The sequence below is a fragment of the Manis pentadactyla genome, chromosome 5 (assembly GCF_030020395.1).
Source record: "Manis pentadactyla isolate mManPen7 chromosome 5, mManPen7.hap1, whole genome shotgun sequence".
Lineage (NCBI taxonomy): Eukaryota > Metazoa > Chordata > Mammalia > Pholidota > Manidae > Manis > Manis pentadactyla.
This window is the reverse complement of record NC_080023.1, coordinates 67,197,058-67,216,460: the sequence shown is the minus strand read 5'-3', so window position 1 is coordinate 67,216,460 and position 19,403 is coordinate 67,197,058. Positions and strand designations below refer to the sequence as shown.

General features: G+C 39.3%; 1 protein-coding gene across 3 annotated transcripts in view; it reads left to right on the top strand.

Annotated features, from left to right (window-relative positions):
- Window positions 1–15,477, top strand: part of RASGEF1B (RasGEF domain family member 1B) — a 36,014-nt gene extending 20,537 nt beyond the window's left edge. For all 3 annotated transcript variants that reach the window (XM_057502369.1, XM_057502368.1, XM_036906426.2), the window contains exons 5-14: window positions 199–411; window positions 898–972; window positions 2,365–2,460; window positions 2,578–2,680; window positions 4,131–4,210; window positions 5,301–5,396; window positions 10,295–10,390; window positions 10,743–10,866; window positions 12,009–12,081; window positions 14,144–15,477. In XM_057502369.1, coding sequence (XP_057358352.1) covers window positions 199–411; window positions 898–972; window positions 2,365–2,460; window positions 2,578–2,680; window positions 4,131–4,210; window positions 5,301–5,396; window positions 10,295–10,390; window positions 10,743–10,866; window positions 12,009–12,081; window positions 14,144–14,168 — 981 coding nt within the window. In that variant the 3' untranslated portion in view covers window positions 14,169–15,477. The remainder of the gene's footprint in view (window positions 1–198; window positions 412–897; window positions 973–2,364; window positions 2,461–2,577; window positions 2,681–4,130; window positions 4,211–5,300; window positions 5,397–10,294; window positions 10,391–10,742; window positions 10,867–12,008; window positions 12,082–14,143) is intronic.
- Window positions 15,478–19,403: the final 3,926 nt, after the last annotated feature.

Genomic DNA, 19,403 nt, shown 5'->3' with positions numbered 1-19,403 from the left:
TGAAAAAACACCTGTTGTGTATGTGTCTCTTTTTACCTCTTTAGAGCTAGGCTGAATCCTCCTTTAACTGCCCCGAACAGAGATGGTTCTCCCACATCAAGGTGGAATCATTTAAGTATGTAGTCTTCCCTGAGTGTGCCTAGTGGGGAAAATAGTCATGCAGAGTGAGGATGTCATCCTTTGCTCATTCCTCGGCAGACCTACAGGAAAAATGCCCAGCAGATGATACAGAGCTTGATCCGCAAACTTGCCGCACTCACCCAATATGAGGAAGTCCTGGCAAAAATCAGCTCCACCTCTACAGATCGGCTCACCATTCTCAAGACCAAGCCACAGTCCATACAGAGGGACATCATTACTGTCTGCAGTGACCCTTACACTTTGGCCCAGCAGCTGACGCATGTAGAGCTGGTAAGGTCGTGTCATCCTTGCCCCTTACAGCCACAGACTTGGCTTGCCTGTGGCATCCTGACATTGTGTTTATCTGCAGCAATGTCATGGAGGGGTTAGAATAATCCAAATGGGAAATAATCTATGAAATAGCTGGAACATGTTTTGTTTAGACATGTGAATATGAATGTTTCTCATATTCTGGGAATTTACTTCAAAATAAACACTAAGTAAAACCTGAGAGCAAAGAGTTTATTGGCCTTCCTCAGCTCCCCTGCTAATTCACTTTGCTGTAACTCACTCAGTCTTTCCCCGTCTAGCTAGTGTAGCATCGACAAAGGCTGAAAACTGCCTCTGCAGCGACCTTGAAGATAAGGTCAATATTTAGGGTTAAAAGCTAGTTTTACAAGTTACATAAAAAATGTGCCAGAAGTCGGCAGAAGATGTTGACAGTCCATTTCTTCTCCTTTTCTTTAATACTGTTGACCTGATGCCTCTGTGTTTCAGGAAAGGCTCAATTACATTGGGCCAGAAGAATTTGTTCAGGCATTTGTACAGAAGGACCCTTTGGACAATGACAAGGTAATCATTCTAACTGGAGGTCAGCTCTGAAATTGGAAATGAAAATTCCTTAGTCTGTGATAGTAGGTGCAAGAGACAGAAATTGGAGCTATTTTGTTTTAGGTTTTAAAATCATCAAGTTTTTCTTTTCATTAGCCATGCCTGATTCATTGCAGTTTTTCTTAAGCCAGACATCCAAGTGCCTTTATAGTATTCTTAGCCTCTCACCAACTTTAAGCCACTTCCTCCTCCTTATTGGGAAATTTAGTAAGCAAGTAGATGCAGGCATTTGTGGTGATGAAGGCAGGAGATGAAAGCATAATGGTTTCAGCAGATTAACTCAGGACAAAATGCAGGAGAATGCTCTGCTCATGACTCAACAATAGCAGGGGCAGGAAAGAGGATGTACATCCAGCATGCTGAGTAAGGGTCTCTACTGCTTTGCCTCATGTTTTAAGGTGAATCCTGCACGACAGGTTTATTGCTTGTGGGAAGTCCCCATGTAGGGAAAATAACACTGGGTGTGGACTATAAAATCAGTGTACACACATAAGAAATCTTTCCCCCCAGTGACTTCAAGAAGCATTTTGAATTGTTAGACAAAGACTGCATCACCCACCAATGAAAGCCCCCTTCCAGCTTTGGGGGTAGGGACAGCAGCTGTCTTCCGGCCTTAGAATAGTTTCCCTCAGTTCAGGAAGGAAAGATTAGGCTTTGCAAAAGAAGGTTAGTGGACTTTTTTGTTGTTTCGTTCTTTTGGAAGGAAGGAAAGAGGGGTGTAATTAATCTGTTGAAACTTGGCCTTCAACCTGAGATGAACTTAACTCCTTTTGCTTTTAAACAATATGCCATTCATCCTACAAAAGAGCATGATGATACAGGCTGTTGGTTACCCACCTTGGAAGATACGTAGTTTCTTGCTACATGATGCTCCAAAATGTTGTTCTTGACTTAATTTTAAGGGGAAAAATTTTAATCTCCTGCTCTCTCAGCTTATTTTAGCTATATTGATAGCATTTGGTATTCACACCCTATTAATCAACCAGGATTATTTTAGAATACAGCCAGAATGCTTCCTTTGGATTTGTGCTTCTGAGGATAGTTCCCTTCCAGAGTAACTTAAGTTTCCGGGGAAGGAAGGTCACCTCTGTGAACACATCAGAGCACGTTTCTGCACGCTGGGAGTTCCACGGGCTGTACTGAGAGATTTTGCTGTTTCTCTAATGAGACTCAAGGATGTTAGTGGTTCTCTCTCTCTCACCCCCTTCCTTCCTTCTTCCCTGGCCTCTTCTCCTAGACAGCTTTCCTAAGCCATAAACTGAGAATAAAGGCCTATATCTGACAAAAAAATAGAAAGCCTAACGCCCTCTTCTTTTCTCTCCAACTCGTCTGCTCACTTTGCTTTCTTTATAGAGTTGCTACAGTGAACGGAAGAAAACACGAAACTTAGAGGCTTATGTAGAATGGTTTAATCGCCTCAGCTACCTGGTCGCTACAGAAATCTGCATGGTGAGAAAATGAATTTTCTCTTTCTCCTAGCTCTCTCTCTTATTTTTTCCTACTTATTTTACATCTGTTGGACCTGCACGTTGGATAACTCAGCTCTTTCTTCGTTTTCCTATACAGCCTGTAAAGAAGAAGCACCGAGCAAGAATGATTGAGTATTTCATTGATGTAGCTCGGGAATGTTTTAACATTGGCAACTTCAATTCCTTGATGGCAATTATCTGTGAGTGTTTTCTGGAGGACACGTCCTTTATTTTTATAGGTCCTGTGAAACGTATCCACGGAAAATTTGCAAATAGTTCAGTTTTGTTAATGAAAACTGTACTCTTTAATCCTGAATTGTTTCAGAACATTCAGAATACTTTAAATATTCAAATTGGCACAAGTATGTGTAATCTTTTTTTAAGTACACAAGAATTCAAGGCATACATTTAGTCAGTTTATCCCCCTCTGAATATCTATAAAAACTTCTAAGTGAGATAAGGGTTTTAAAAAGGGTTTGGGCAGCTTGTGTTTCAAGCATTATAGAATATATGATCTGAGACTAAATTATATGATTCCATCAGTGAACACAAGAAGTGGCCTGAGAAACTGGGGCATTTTCTTACTGCCCGTGCTCTTAGTACTTGTCACCCACAGATTTATTACCCTAGGATACAAATTTTGCTCCTCTTCTGTGTCCTAGGGATTTTAATGCCAGGGACCATGTTTCTTTGCATTTGTTGCATAAACATAGGGCATGGGGTAACACTGTGTCTTAGTTTTTCCCATTCATACCTGTTGTCTTGATACAACTATAAGTAATGACTCTTTCATTTTAAAATATCATAATTTATATGATAAATTAACATGGTTATCCTACACAGGGTAGGCATTCAGTAATTATTTGAATAAGTATCTGATTCTTTAGAATTAGGATCAATTGAAGTCAGAGAGTCTACCAAATTTAATTCAGTAATGTTGATGCTAATAAATCCCTCCTCTCAGCAATTCTTTGTCAATTTTCTTTGGATATTATTTCCTCTTTGTCTCACCCATAAAAATACTGACCAAGTTTCAGCTCTTTATCAGGCTCACTCCATGAAAATAGTGATGAGAAAGATCATCTAAATCAGGGACCTGAAAGGTCCACAGTCTAGGTAATAGAAAATTAGTTTCTCCCTTTCACCATTATGAAAATGGCAAGACAAACCATATCACAGGAGAAAGTATTTGTAACGCAATTAGCTGGAAAAAAAAAATTGTCTTCAGACTCTCTAAAGGATCCTACTGCTCAATAATAAGACAACCCAGAGAAAAAAAAGGGCTGGTACTTGGGCTTTGCACAAAAGATATACTAATAGATAATAAGTATATGAAAAGATGTTCCACACCATTAGTCATCAGAGAAATCCAAAATAAAATCACGGTGAAATACCATTGCATACACTGGAATGGCTGAAATTAAGAAACTTTTTTTTACCAGATAACGGTGAGGGTGTAGAACAAGTGTCATTCTCAAACACTGGTGAGAGGATAAGATGGTACTATGACTTTAGAAAACTGGCAGCTTTTTATAAAGTTAAATTGCTTACAGTTAGTAATGAGTCCTTTTATGGAGTATAAGTTAGAATGGCTTCTCTTATTTCTCTATTTCAACTTTCCTTTTCCCTTTTTCCATTCTAAATGGGAAGCTGGCATGAATATGAGCCCAGTCTCTCGACTTAAAAAAACATGGGCCAAAGTGAAGACTGCGAAGTTTGACATTCTCGAGGTATGTGAAGCTGACATTTTGCTGCTAAGTAACATTTTACACCTGAAAAGTGGGATTTTTCTGTGTGATCTTGCCTCTTGATCAGATAGTACTACAGAGAAGAAAATCCATCTCTCTTTACAGACGCAGGGAAAGGAAGGGGAGTAGAATTGAAGGAGGGGAGAATAAATAGGGTTGTAGACTAGTCCTTTGGTAGAGAGGGGTTCACCCATTTGGGCGTGAACTGACTGAAGAAATGGTGACCTGTTGGTCACATCACTTTGCATGCCAAGGTGTAACTTGGGTCCTGAACAGTTGGGAGTTCTACTTCAGTGTGGGCCTGCTAATAACTTCATTTCTTTACAGTGTCCCAGGGGAAAAGTTCCCATCCCTACAAAAATACTCATTCACCATCTTGTCAATAAATTTAGCTAACCTGTGAAAAAGCCCTTCTCATATAATTCTGAGGGTAGTAAGAATTGTACACAAAGGAATGTGTTTGCATAATACTCATGTCATTATTATCTTGGTGTGCTGGTACATTGAATCTGTTCTTTAAAGATAATGAGAAAGTTCTTTCCTGTTTTCCCACCACAAATGGAGAATTGTCATTGGATATATTAGATTATGCATTATTCATCTAATAAATTTATTTACCTTCTTGTGAGATAGTGTGCTTCAGTTATTTGTGAATGATTTGTTACCAAAAGCAAAGAACAAGTTCACTACAAAGTATGGGATCACTGTGTGTGGGTAACAGTCAAGTGGCCCATTAACCTTCACATAATCCAGGAAATGATTTTTTATGCTGGTGTTTGACTCTTTGTTACCAGTTTTAACCCTAATTTTAACAGCTAACCTGGAAAGAATTTGATCCAGGTTTAACATTATTGAAGCTGATATTGGCTTATATACATAAATCAAAGCTCACGAAAGAACATTTGTGTTCTAACATGTTGTGTGCCTATGTGTGTGTATGAGAGGGGAAAATCATATTCTTAATGAGTTCTCTAACATATTTGCACTTTTTATGTAGAGCTGAAAGTATGATCTTATAAACTTTCTGTACGTGACAAATAAACAGTTCATACTGTCTTCCTTTTGTCTGCAGCATCAGATGGACCCTTCAAGCAATTTCTACAATTATCGAACCGCTCTTCGTGGGGCAGCACAAAGGTCTCTAACTGCTCATAGCAGCAGAGAGAAGGTATGTGCTTGCATGAGTTTTATTCATGGTAGAGCTGCTATGTGTTTCACTGAAATGCAATGTGAATTGAGCTTCTTTTACCTGCTCAGAGCTAAGAAAGTAATGTACTGTACACATTTTTATCACTTGCTACCTAGGGAAGGGGAGTTCTGAAGGAAGGTTGGACTGTAGAAAAGGAAAAATACTTGGTGTACAACTTTGTAAATGTATATTACTGTGTTATTATTGAATTATTTAAATTATCTTGTCATGTCTCAGCGGTGTTTCAAGCAATATTTTAAGTCAGATGTTAAGATAACTAATAACATTAAGGAGTAGATTTAATGAAAAAGAGCCATTTAAACTCTGCACAAGGTAGCTGATTTAATGTAACCTTTTCTCTAAAAAAAATTAGCTTACCTCCCATGGTTAAGTCATTTATTCTCAGAAAGTTGGTTAGTTGCTGTAACATTAGGCCTGCTGTTTCTAATTGGATATGTGGGTAACAGGAAAAGACACAGGGATGGTGTCTGAGAAATTAATGATCCTTACTCTATCCATCCAACCCTTAGACAACTGGTACTATCCTGAATCAACTGTACTCTTGACTCTGAGGGTCCTTTCTTGGTACATTTCAGTGTCATCTTTCCTTCCACACAAAGGTTAAGTTATTTCAACATTTGGGGGAGGTCATGTTATTTGAGAAGTAAATATCTGGTTACAGTAAATGGTCTGATGATGGTTGCTTGATTAAAGCTATTTTCTGTTTAAATTCTATTTATTTTTTAACATAAACTGTATCTTCAACAAATAAGAGAAAATGAGGATAAAGATCATTTCAGGGTATCTAAATCACTTCCTCCAAAAAGCTTCAGCTTCAGTGATCTAAAATAAAAACAAACACAGTAAGAAACCCCATCTTTTAAAAACGTTAAATTAAAGATGCTAAGGTGCATCTCAACAAAATGCAAAGTACAATTCTGGTAATGTTTGGCAGATACTGTAAATACATTAACTATTTTTAAAAATAAAGAAACAGTCAGCGAGAGGATGAGGCAGAGATAATAGAGTTTACCAGCTTTTAAACTTTACTCGCCCAAATACTAGGACTCCTATGATGAGATGGAGACAACATCTAATTGGAAGATTTTTAAGATTTGGAAAATCAGCAAATGCATGGGGGGAGGACCTCAGCCTCCTGAAGTGTAAGGATGTGTCAGAGGCCATCTGCAGCCTCCCATTCACCTCTTTGTGTTGGATACTAGAATTCTCTGCATGACCCTCAGGGGGAGTTAGGGAGTGTATCTCCAGAATGGAGTGCAGTATTGGCTAAAGTCATTCTGGCCTAACCCCCACGAAATGATTGCTAATAGCCTTTTCCAGGAAAAAAAAGTCCAAGGCACATTTACCTCTTACATCATTTAATAAATCCTGTCTGCTTTAGTTTTGTTGGTTTTTTTCAACCAGTTCTGTGTGAGCATATGAATTGTACTCTCTAGTTCATGAAACAGTGAAATTACCACCGTTTAAAAAAATATGCTGTTTCTTTTTCATAATTGGTCTCAATGTCTATGAATGAAAAACATTTCTGGATAAAATCCATCTTTTATTCAATAAAATTGGCATTCCTTTTCCTTTTGTGAAGTGAAGGTGAACTCTCTTTATTCCCAAGTAATTTCCTATTTTAAAGTCTTCATGACAACATGACTAGACTAATAAAATCTTTGATATTCTTTCAAATCTTAAGTTTATAGGCCCAAAGGGGCACATCTCTAGGTACTGTAAAATAGAACAAATCAAATCTGTTTTCTACACAAGGGCCCTTATATGATCCTTAAATAGCTATTTTTTCTATAGATTCTCATGTCTCCAGGTTTTTAGCCATTCTTCATATGATTACATGGTTTCATATCCTTTTACCATTTCATTTCTTTTCATGGGAACTTGTTCCTGCTTATCAGCATTTATTTCTAGTTGTGGAACTGATAATGCCTTTAAAGTATAGTTGCCTAGTCTCTGAATTATGAATATTTTGAGAGGGAATTAGAAAATATTATTACTTGAGAAGTTCTACTACTAAAGACATCACTGGCAAGACCTCCTAGAAACCAAACTTCTGCAGCCTATATGTTGGCTATAGAAATCCCAAATCCTTATAATCTGATTGCTATTACATTAGATTTGTATAGGGGCTACAGGTCTGAAAGGAACTATTCATGAGTAAGTAAGAACTTGAAGCCTATGAGCCTTCTTTGTGGCATATGGACATAAGGAACAGAACAGTAAAATATCTTAAGGGAGATTACTTCTGACTCTGTATTCTTGGAAGAGTGATTCAGATAATTAATAGTGGATCAGTCAAGCAATTCTACTTCTGGGTATTTATCTGAAAAAAAAACTAATTCAAAAAGATATGTGTACCTCTGTATTCAGTGCAGCATTATTTACAGTTCCCAAGATATGGAAACAACCTCAGTGTCCACCAGTGGAGGAATGGATAAAGAAGATGTGGTGTACACACACAGTGGAATATTACTCAGCCATGAAAAAGAATGAAATCTTATAATTTATGACAACATGGATGGACCTTGAGGGCATTATGCTTAGTGAAATATGTCAGACAGAGGAAATCAAATACTGTATGATCTCACTTTTATGTGGACTCTAAATGTATATATAAAGAGAAATAGAGAGAAATAATGAATCTTATTGGAGACACCATGAATACAAAAATTACATAAGACATAGCCTTTGCCCCCCAGCTAGAGGCACATGACATGGACTTATGAAAAGTTTAAATATCAGTGAGGCAATAAATGATCAGCACCACCCGCAGCCCTACAGAATAGAGCACAGAAATAAAGTTCTTGCTTAAAAGCTGCTACACTACACAAATATTGCATCTTGATTATACTTTATTCCTCATGTCCTTTATGATGATGTATCCTTATTATCTCTTATGTGCATCGATAATATTTGTCCCCTTGTGGGGGGCTCATTGCTTTTGTGGGGGAGTGCTTAGTTGAGGTCACCTGTATTATTTATTCCTCAACACAACTCAGTGAGATAGTTAGTATTATTGCCATTTTAAGGTTAGGAAAGTAGTCTTAGCATGTTGGGCTTATACAAGGAGTTGGCAAATTTTTTCTAGTAAGGGCCATCATAAATATTCTAGGTTTTGTAGGCCTTGTGGTCTGTTACAACTGCTCAACTCTGATGTCGGGGCACAAAAGCAGACAAAGACAATACGTAGAGGAAGGAGCATAGATGTTTCCTAGTAAAGCTGTCTGGCTACTGTAATTTGAATTTCATATAGTTTTTATGCTCATGAAATATTCTTTTGATACTTTTCCAGCCACTTAAAAATGCAAAATGTGTGGCTCCTAGGCCATACCAAAACAGGCATGGGCCTGGTTTGGCCCACGGACCACAGTTTTGCAGACTCCTGACTTACGTTGCCAGTAAACTGTGGAGCCAGATTTAAACTGAGGTCTAACAGAGTGCAAAGCCTGGCACTTCCTAGTCACACATAGTCTTTCAAAGAAAAGAGGTTCACATGTGCTTCTGTCAGTGTTGCTCTGGCTGTTTAGTGCTAAAATAATGAAGAAATAGACAGTAATATTTGAAGAATAATGAACGGATTTTTACTAATTCAGTTTAGAAACTTCCACAGACAATGGCAAATGATTAAAAGTTTATTCAAAGGGTTGCCAAAGCTGAAAATTCACTTTGGCTATTTTCAGAGACCTATGAAACAAAATAATCAGAGATTGGGTTTTTCTTTTAATGACTTTAGAGGAAAATCTGAATCTCTCTGGAAGTGAATGTTGATGCTTAGTATTTTTTGTATGTGCCAAAGCATGTTTTCCAGAATTCCCATTCATTTAGTATAGATGTACCACATGAGACATAGCTTAGGGAAACTTCCAAAACCTGCTTTTGGGTAAACAACATGTTCACAATTTTGTTTGGAGCATTATTTGCATTGTAGCAAATTTAGAATCTTCAGAAACATGTTGGCATTTGAGAGAAAGTAGAAGCTACTATGCTGAGCTTTGTTCTTTGTTCATTATGGGCTTAGTAGGATTTAGAGTACTTCTTTGAGATTTTTATTTTAGGTTTATTAGTTAAGTACCACTTCATCAAACCAAAGATTGGAGGCAGGAAAGTCTTACCAAAGAAGGCTCATTGTTTTTTAAACACCCATTAATTGTAATGTGCACGTGTATATTCCTCCTTCACTGAGGCACATCTCCAACCCTACTGTGCAGGGTGTACTTCAGTGAGTCCCAAGAACAGGTGTGTGCTTGTTCTGTCATACGAGGGCCAGGTTTGCTCCATGGGAAGTTTGCAGCAACTATTGCCTAAAACCCTGAGCTCACACACTGTCTTGAGCAATAAGCCTCAAGGGAAAAATAAAATGTCCATCTGAAAAAAAATTCATTTAAAATATAGACAGGTAAATGCTTTAACAGTACAGATTCTAGGAGGGAGATGGGCCACACCTTAAAATCTTGGTACTTGCAGTGACAGGCAATCTATTAATATTTTGCTCTAACTAAGGAATTGCTAAATGAAAAGCAAGAGTGCTTTCAGATATTTTTCCTTTGATTGATAGCTAGAATGTTCCAATTGTATTATGTGCTGTTACTTTAAGAAAAGCAGGCATAACTATAGGAGCAACATGAAGCTGCCTCCTGCCTTGTTTCGGTTATTAATTGCATTTGCATGTTAAGCAGAAGTATGTAAGGGAGGAAACTGCTGTCATAGGAGTTAAAAAAAAAAGTATCTTAATTTCTTAATTCCTTGTAGCCTTTTATGTAATCCAGAGTTAACGTTGCTCATTAATTTCTTGTGTTGTTTGATAAGAGGCTAAATGTTTATTTGCCCAAAACAAACCAGTCTTTTGTTTTCTCTAGATTGTGATACCATTCTTCAGTCTTTTAATCAAAGATATATATTTCCTCAATGAGGGCTGTGCCAACCGCCTTCCAAATGGCCATGTCAACTTTGAGGTAAGGGCAGGCTGCAAAAATCTGAGCACAGACAGTCAAGCTTCACATTGCGTCCCAGGCCAGGCAGCCTAAGATGCTTCTGATGTTCTAGAAACGAATTTTCTCTGTCCCTAGTATTTTGTAAGGAAAGGACACTACTAAGTAGAATAAATTCCCTGCACCATTATTATTAATTATCTGGAGGGACTTGAGTACATTTTTACCTGTATCTACCAAATACCTACACCTAGTTTTTATTAAATTAAGAAAATTATGTAGTTCAAGAGATTAGAAACAAGAGGGAAAAACACTGAATGGAATTGTCTCTTCCAAGCTCATGATTTTTGATGACTGCCTTTAAATTATTTTCTAGAAATTTTTGGAACTGGCCAAACAAGTGGGTGAATTCATGACATGGAAACAAGTGGAGTGTCCATTTGAGAGGGACCGGAAGATCTTACAGTATCTGGTCACAGTACCAGTGTTCGGCGAAGATGGTGAGTAGGCCGCTCAGCGGGAGCTGCCACCAGGACCTGCAGATCCTACAATTAGGGAATTAGTGTATAAATGCCTTGTGCTTGGTTCCTCATATAGTATGAGACCTGTCACCTGACTTTTTCCATCTTAAAGAGTTTTCGGCTACACAGGCAACTATATGATTTATCCTTAAAATATTTGAGTCAAGCACTCACTGTTCACCCATGAATGATACATTTCTGGGTTTAACCATTCTTTATAATACCAGATCTGCAGAGCTTCAGGCAATAAAGGAAAATTATTGAAGGATTTTCCCCCCTTGTTTAGGCTTGCTTCAATAGAGAACAAAGGTGTTTTGTGGTATGTGGATATTCAAGGTAATGTGGGGGTAGGAAAAAAAACAGTTAACTGCTGCCCCCTGCTGTTTAAAAGAGGTAGTGGAAGGTCTTGACCTGTTAGCACACTGAGGCAGAAACTGATTGTGTACAGAAAAAACTGACCACAAAAGAGTTTGTAAAAGACTTGGGTATTGATTCTGTTGATCTGTCATATCTTAATATTATAGAGATCGATAGTATTACTAACCAACAATTTCTCATAGCAGACTGATAGTGTTCCTGAGAATGACTGAAGAACATGTAAATTAGTATTATGCATTGCAGAGTGGGAATTGTTAACTTCACAAATAGGATTAATAACAAGGTTTTAAATCTTGGGATGAAGATTCTTTTTCATGTAAAATTAGAGAAAAATAGTAGAGGGATGAAAAGATTGACCTAGAAAATCCAACTTTTTACCTACTAACAGTTTTTTAAAGGCTACCAGAAAAGTATTCCCACCTGTCCCCCTCTTTGTAAAGAACATAAATGTGAGTGTGTGATAGCATTGTGTTGCTTGGAGTTGTAAGTTTTTTTGCCTCATAAATTATCTTTTAGTTAATTAAATGCCTTTTTGCCCTTGAGGCCCTTGAGTTTTTGTTGAGATGGTCCATCAGGGACAAAGTGATATTCTGCCTTCTTAATAAAGCTACAAAGCTTTCCAGTTGTAATTTGATATTTTAGAGGGCGGGCTCTGCTGTAGAGTTGAACAGAGGATGGATGGTGGTGGCTCTGTCAGGAGGAGGCTTCTGTGTTAACGCACGCTTACCTTTGGTTGCTTGTAGCTCTCTACTTGGCATCCTACGAGAGTGAAGGACCTGAAAACCACATAGAGAAAGACAGATGGAAGTCCTTAAGGTGGGTCTCTCTACTTTTCATGGCTGTTAGACTTCCTTGAAGAAAGCCGCATGCTTTCTATAGGAAATCTCTGCCTGCCTGTTCTGGGTCTCCTTGCACCTTATCTCCTGTGAACTGAATCTTGATGGCTTAGAATCCTCATTGCCATCATTCAGTTTTATTGCCTTTCATTTTTTGTGTGTACTGGCAGATATACAATGCCTTTCTGTCTCCCATTATTTTATGGAATGAGGAAGTAAAATTACCCCACGGTGTGGTAAAAAGAGCACTGACTTGTTTTCTTCATCTAAAAGATAAGAAGTTCATACTATATTTCTGAGTAGTTCCAACAGTAAAATTTTATTTGACCAAAGATAAAAGGGACAGAAGTGCCAGCTAGTTCCGCCAGTTTGAGTATGTCACTCATCGGCTGGACTGTGGTCCCCTCTGTGGTTCGAGAGAGGAAAGGAGAGTTGGGGCTCTCCATATCATGCAGAATCATTTCAGATTTAAAAATTTAGTTAATCTACTAGGATTTTCAAATAAATGTATTTTCAAACAAACCAGGGTAGTTAATTTGTGTTTTACATTTGAGGTACTCTAATAGGCAAAAGCAGCCCAGGATATACTAATAATATCATCAAAATTGCTATATTTGTACTTATATTAAGAGATCTGGGAACGTGTGCCTTTGGTACCAGCACTGACAAGCTTAATTTCTCTCCTTCCATTTGGGAGCCTTCATCATGTTTGATATTGGACTAGATTTCCTGAATCAGAATTTCTAAGGTGTATTTGGTTTTGTATGATTTTGTTTACGCCAAAGGAAAATGTAGGCCTATTTTATGAAGGGTGTGTACTTAATCCGGAGGGAGGAGGTACAGAGGCATTGTAAATTATTATCCTTAAAACAAGTCATGGTGATATGTAAAGGGTTTGGAGATGTTTCTTTATCTCAGACACAAACATAAAGGAAGTACGGCGGACACCTGGAATCAAGAGGCTGTAACAGGCTTGCTGGGCTGATGCCCAATTCTACTTTGATGAAATTGTGTGCCTGCTGGTGGCATGTTTATGTTAAATTTTTGTATTACTTTGTATTGGTATTAAAGGATATTTACTGTATTCTTTACTGTGTAGAACATGAGCCTCAGAGTACTCATCTTGTTGGACAAAAGATTTGGGAAACATTCCTTGTAGTTACCCTTTTTAGATGACCTTTGCCTTTCACTTCCTCTTTGGCCTCCCCACTCTCTGTTTCAGACCCCATGTTGCTCGACAGTGTGCATGCATCCTTGCTGTGTGAGCCCCTGGAGGGCAGGCACAGGGCCCTCATGCCTTCCACTGCTCTGGACACGGGCTCCCATGGTGTGGATGGATAACACTGGGTCACTGCAGGTGCCAGCCAAGGCATGGTAACCATAGAGAAGATAAAGAAAATAGCCAGTGATCATTCACAAAACCATCTATGTTCAGTGGGTATGAAGAATAATTATTCTAGAATGATAGTACGTACCTGAACACTTGCATCTACATTAGCTTTGAAGGCAATAAGATATTTTTACATTAATGCTTTTCCTGTTGACCCTACAGCCATTCATTCAGACACTTAACATTCAGCAGTAGCAGTGACATACACACCTCTGACCGGAGACACCTTTCTTGTCACTTGCCATTTAAATCCTTACTTACAATGGACAGGAATGTGAGGGTGTTTGTATTTCCGATGATGGGCATGGAATGTGAAGGTGTTTGTATTTGCTAGGTAAACCAATCTGTGATAGGACAAGTAGTGTCTTAAAGCTTTTTATCATGAATGACCTTTGTTTCTATTTCAATAGAAAGCCATTCAAGAAACAGGTTTACCTATAAACAAAGCTTTTGCCTTCTCCATTAATAGAGATGTCTTTTAACCGACTAGCAGTTCTCCCAAAAAACCAAAAGGACTTCAACACTTATTTTTTAACTATGTAAAATCAAACTTAAAATAAAGGAACAATGAAACCAATGTAAGGCAAGATGTGTTAATCCTAATTCGGATAATCTGCCACATTTGTTCTACTACCTTCTTTTTGTTCCTCAGGTCGAGCCTCTTGGGCAGAGTTTAATGAACGGGATGCTGGCTGCTGCGTCACACAGACCACTGAGGGGCTGGCCTTTGCTTTCTGGCACCTACTACTACAGAAAATCATGTGGTCCCCACAACAGGCTCACTGGAAAGCAGATGGGCAATTTATTTCCCACAGCTGACAGATTGACTGAGATTTTGTGAGACTGAAATGCTCACTGAAGACACTTGAGAAAGAATCCTGCGAAGATCCCAGCCCTGCGCATGATTCATCTCCTGGAATTTCCACGTGAATCACAGCTCTGCACCTGGACGGAGCTTTCTTTTGTGTGTGTGGTTTTTTTTTATTTGGTTGAGCATTTGCTGCTAATGGGACTTGCCCAGCTGAGTGCTGGCTCTTAGGAAGCTCGTGTTTCTTTGTTAACTTAAGTGAGAAAGGGAGAGGAGGGAGGGGAAGAGCCCCTCCACTTAGACCCCCAACTTAAGCTCAGTGGAGTTGCCAGGAGGGATAAGCCTGGTGGATGCTGACTGTGAAACCCCGTTTCCCTTAGTGTGTGCCGTGTTGTGAGTTCCTCTCCCCCCTCTTCCTACAAGGTTTTGAGTTGGCTGCTGGTTAGCAAACTCCTTTTTACCCATTAAGTTATTTAATAATGAAGCTCAACACTGTGGTAGGAAAATAGCCACTAGGAAAAAAAAAGCAGAGTTTATTGTTGGACCGCTTAAGTTCTGGAAGAACTTTTTGTTTTCTTTGTCCTTCTGAGCTGTTTACACCTGACCACTGTGTTCTACAGATGTATTTTTCAGTAGTTTTTGTTACTTAGATTTCCATGACGCCTATTCTTTTTTCTCTTATAAACTCAAGTTAAATGATTTTAAGGGTCTTGGAAAAACCCAGGGCCTAATTACAATTTAATTTTTTTAACAGACTTATTTTTCCTTACTTTTGGAGTCTGTTGGTGACTAAACATGTGAACAAAGAATAAATTGGAAAAGTTACTCCCTCCCCTCCCCCAGTACAGCAGTGAACAAAACCAATGAAAAACATCTTGCTGTAAACTCAAAAGTCGATCTAATCGTGAAATAGTGCACCTTGTTAAACATCTAAATAAGTCTGTAGTTGCTTTGCAAACAGCCATTATATTTATTTACTCTAGGAGAAACTATAGAGTAGTAGCAAACCACGCCAATGAGAAGTGACAAAGCATCGTGTTCAAAACAGGGAAGTATTTGAAAACTTAATGACATGGTTTCAGAACACAGAGCATGTATGTGTGCTGCACGCCATCTCAGCAGACCTAAATGTCTCTAGGTTGTCCCTTTACCGCCATCAATATATTTTACACTCTGCGGCCAGGAGTTGTGGCGTCTTTCATTTCTCTGACGGGTGGGGTGGTTGGGGGTTAGGGTGGCCTGTAGTCGCACTCGTGCAGTTCAAGTGACCAGTTCAATGTGTCTGTTCTTGAGGAAGTGGCCTTCAGGGTATATGTGCAGGCATTTATTTTCTAAAAATGAATCATAGTAAGCACTTAATAAACAGTACTTGCCGGGCACTTTCTAAGTGTTTAGCATAGATTACCATCCCCGCTTTTTAGGTGTGGAAACAGGCCTATATTAATAAGTTGTCCTAGACTGCATAGCTAAACAGAGGCCCAAAGATTTAAACTAGGCCTTCTAATTCTGGAGCCTAAGCTTTAAACCACACTGCCACCCCTTGGAAGTTAACTTAACCTCCAAACTCGCAGGTAACCTGTGGATCTTGCTTAGCTCACATTTGGAATGTGTCTGTGTGGGGTGGGGCCCAGGCAGTGCTAGTCCTGTGGGTCCTGGACCCAGCTTAAGGGAGCGGGGCCCCCACAGCCCTGCTCTTTTATTGAGAACCGCCTCCCTGACTTCTGCCCCTGGAGTTGTTGCAGTGACAGCAGCAATGTGTGTCTGTCACTCAGATATGCTGGGGATCACAGACTATTGGGTTGCTGGCCCAATCTGCTGGCCCACATGGTAACAGTGGTTTGAAAAACAATCAAAAGAAGAGTAATATTTCATGATTAGTGAAAATCACACAAAACTCCAAATACAATGTTCATAATAAAGTTTTACTGGAACACAGCCACACTTACTTGATTATGCATTTACTCGTGGCTGCTGCCTGCTAAATTCTTGTAGTGGCAACAAAGATGGGATGCCCCACAAAGCCTCAAGTGTTCACTCTCACCCTTTACAGAAAGTTTGCTGACCCCAGACCTAAGTGGTTATTTGTGCGATGAGTTGGTAAAAATGCTATATATGGTTTGTATTATGGCATCATCAGATACATAAATGTAGGTACTGAAAAAATGCTCCTAAAGTGGTATTAAGCTTAAAAAATGTGATTCCAAGACTATTCAAACAAAAAGTTTTCACAGAAAGGGTTACCCTTCTCATACATAGCCTCTTGTTTTAATGTCCAGATGAGCCAGAAGTTTAAACTGTGTACTAGTTTATCTGAGGAGGTCGCTTACTCTTCTCCTCTTTGTGCCATGCCTGTTTTTGGACTCCCCAGCAGGCTAGAGATGCATTTGTAATTTATGTGGCTGGCTGGATGCCTGGGTAATGACAAGCGTAAACAGCACCAGGCCATGGCAGCCAGTGGATTTTGATTTGGGATGTGGTCTGTCTGGGCACGCCATGAGTTCCCAAGAAGCAGGCTTTGAGCTGAAGCTTGGAGGGTGCCTCAGAACTAGCTAGCTTGGTGGGAAAAGGAGTGCACCCTTCACTCCTTGTGCCCCCAGTTTTGGAGCAGACAGGCCCGGGGAGCCCTGCCTTCATCTGACATCGCTGGAAATGGACTGTTTTGCCTTGGTTTCCCCAGGTTTTCAGCTTTCCCTCTCCACTTGACCTGCTCTGGCCATATTCCCTCAGCCGTCCTGCCCCATCCTTCTAGCACACTCACTTCGTTCTGGACCTTCTTTCTCTAACAGCTGCCCAGATGCCTCCTGCACTTAGAATCTCACAAAAGCCCATCCCACTGGTGGAAGTTGAGTTGTGGAACCATATAGGAATGTGGAACTGTAGATTATTAACATGCTGGACGACCTGCTTGGGTGTGTTTGTTTACCTATAGCCTGTCTCAACAAAAGATGGTACCTACCTCTGTGCCAGGCGTGTTTTACTCTTCCATGGAGAGTGCATGGGGGTGTGTGTGTGGCGGGGGTGGGGGGGTACAAAAGAGGGTTTGGCTAATTTTCTTTCAGAGCTAAAGGTTCAAAGGAATTTCTGAATTTGTTTCCTGGAAAACAATGTGGTTAGTTACCTGAAACTACTACCTAAACATCCAAAACTCAAAGATACTCTGATGGCAGCTCTATTAGCTTTACCTTTAAGACATTTTAAAAGGAAGGATTTTTGTCAGATTTGGGCTTTCTTTTCATTTGGTTTTAAGAGAAAATGGGGGTACTTCCTGCATAAGTCAAGCCCAGGCTTTTTTCTGAGTTTGAATGATCAGAAAATTGCCTCAGTCCTCTGCTTTACCTAATCAAGATTCCTGACTCTGCTCAATGCTAACCAAAGATTAGGGCCCTCTTTTTCAAAATCAGCAAATCAGGTTGGCTCCATGCAAAACAGACTACTCCTTCATCCTGTACTTAAGAATCAACTCCTCTGAAAGGGTGCTTTTCTTTTTTTTTTTTTTTTTATCTCATGCAATGAGGAAATTCTCAGGTAGCCAATTCCCTTTTTAGTGCTAGCAGCTGTCAGGAGGCTTCAGTCCTACTCTACAAGTCTGAAACCCCTCTTCCTTCCTCTAATAAGAGATGAACCATCCAAACGTGTGTAATCACATTCTGGACAGTATGAGGCATCTGTCTTAGAAGATTGCTAACTGTTAGCAGATGAAGTTTAAATGTGCCCCAAATTTTAGGATTTCTAGGTAATATTTTGTAGATGATAATTTAGGGATTTAAAGAGGAAGAAGGGAACTGATACTTCTTTGAATAAAGAAGAAAATTGCATATTTCTTGAAGGGTGCCAAGCCAGTGGGTTTTCTACCGTGAAACAGTTTGCTTGCTTTCCCTCTTTCCACCTACGCTGCTTGGAGAAAATAAAAGCATGAAATCATCTTTCTCTGGATGAATCATCGTAGGAAAGTAAGTTCAGCAAAATGTGTTACCATCTTGGCTCAGACATGGCAGTTGGAGGACCAGGGGCATTGTTAAATTGTTTGCCATGTGATTATGAATCTTCATAAGGCAGGTGAGCTGTGTAGGGGGTTACTGTGTGCTCACTGAATCCATGTTGAGGGCATGAACATGCCAATTATCAGTCTGGTTATCGGGGACTCATGGGTTTTTGCTTTATTTGAGCTGAATCTTAAATGTATCTCCAACACATCTGGATTTTGGAAATGAGTATAAATGGATGTGGCATTATCCCCAGAGATCAGCAGAGGAAATCCAAGGCACTGGGGTTTTTCTTTAATTATAGTTAGCAATTTGATTATTAACACTCCCCTGCATTTATTAGTACTAATAATCATGATAAATATTGTTTAGGGTTATGAGATAAACTTAAAATACACTTTGAGAATACTGGATGAATAATATAAGAATTAAGTCCTAAACTTCACTTTCCCCAGATTCCTGGGACTTCGGGGAAATCTCCCCACCTTTTTGAACCTCAGTGTCCTCATCTGGAAGTAATGGGTCTGGACTAATTGATGTGGAATAGCCATTCTGGGTCTAGGGGTCCGTGGCTTAGGAAAAACCGCCAGACTGAAAAGTGAATTGGCAAGTAAATACAGCTTTCTGCGTTTGTGCCTAACCTCTTTTTCTTGCCTGACTCTTTTGTGTGTTGTGTCATTGTGTTTGAAGAGGGAAAAGATAAGAGGCTAACTGCTATTCTATAAGAGACAAAGAATGATAAGTGCTTGATTCACTCTTCTGGTTGCACACCACACCATGGTATAGAGTTCTTTATAGTAGAGTGATTGTTACCTGGATTAGCAACCAGAAAATACCCTTTGTGCAAGACCAGTCGCATGATTTCAAAGGTGCTAGATCAGGAAAATGTAGCTTCTAAATAGCTTTGTTGTGTGAACTACATCTTTAATAGCTGTTGTAATTGTGCTTGTTTATATAGATAAAATCACATATAAAGTGCCTGTTCGCACCTGGTCATTTATATGAGTCACTATTTACCTTAAATGACTAAGACTTACCCAAGAGATGACCAGAGTCCATCTCCGCATTTTGTCCACTTTCATTTCTTAGGCCAGAGAGGAGACCACCTCTAAAGGCTGCCC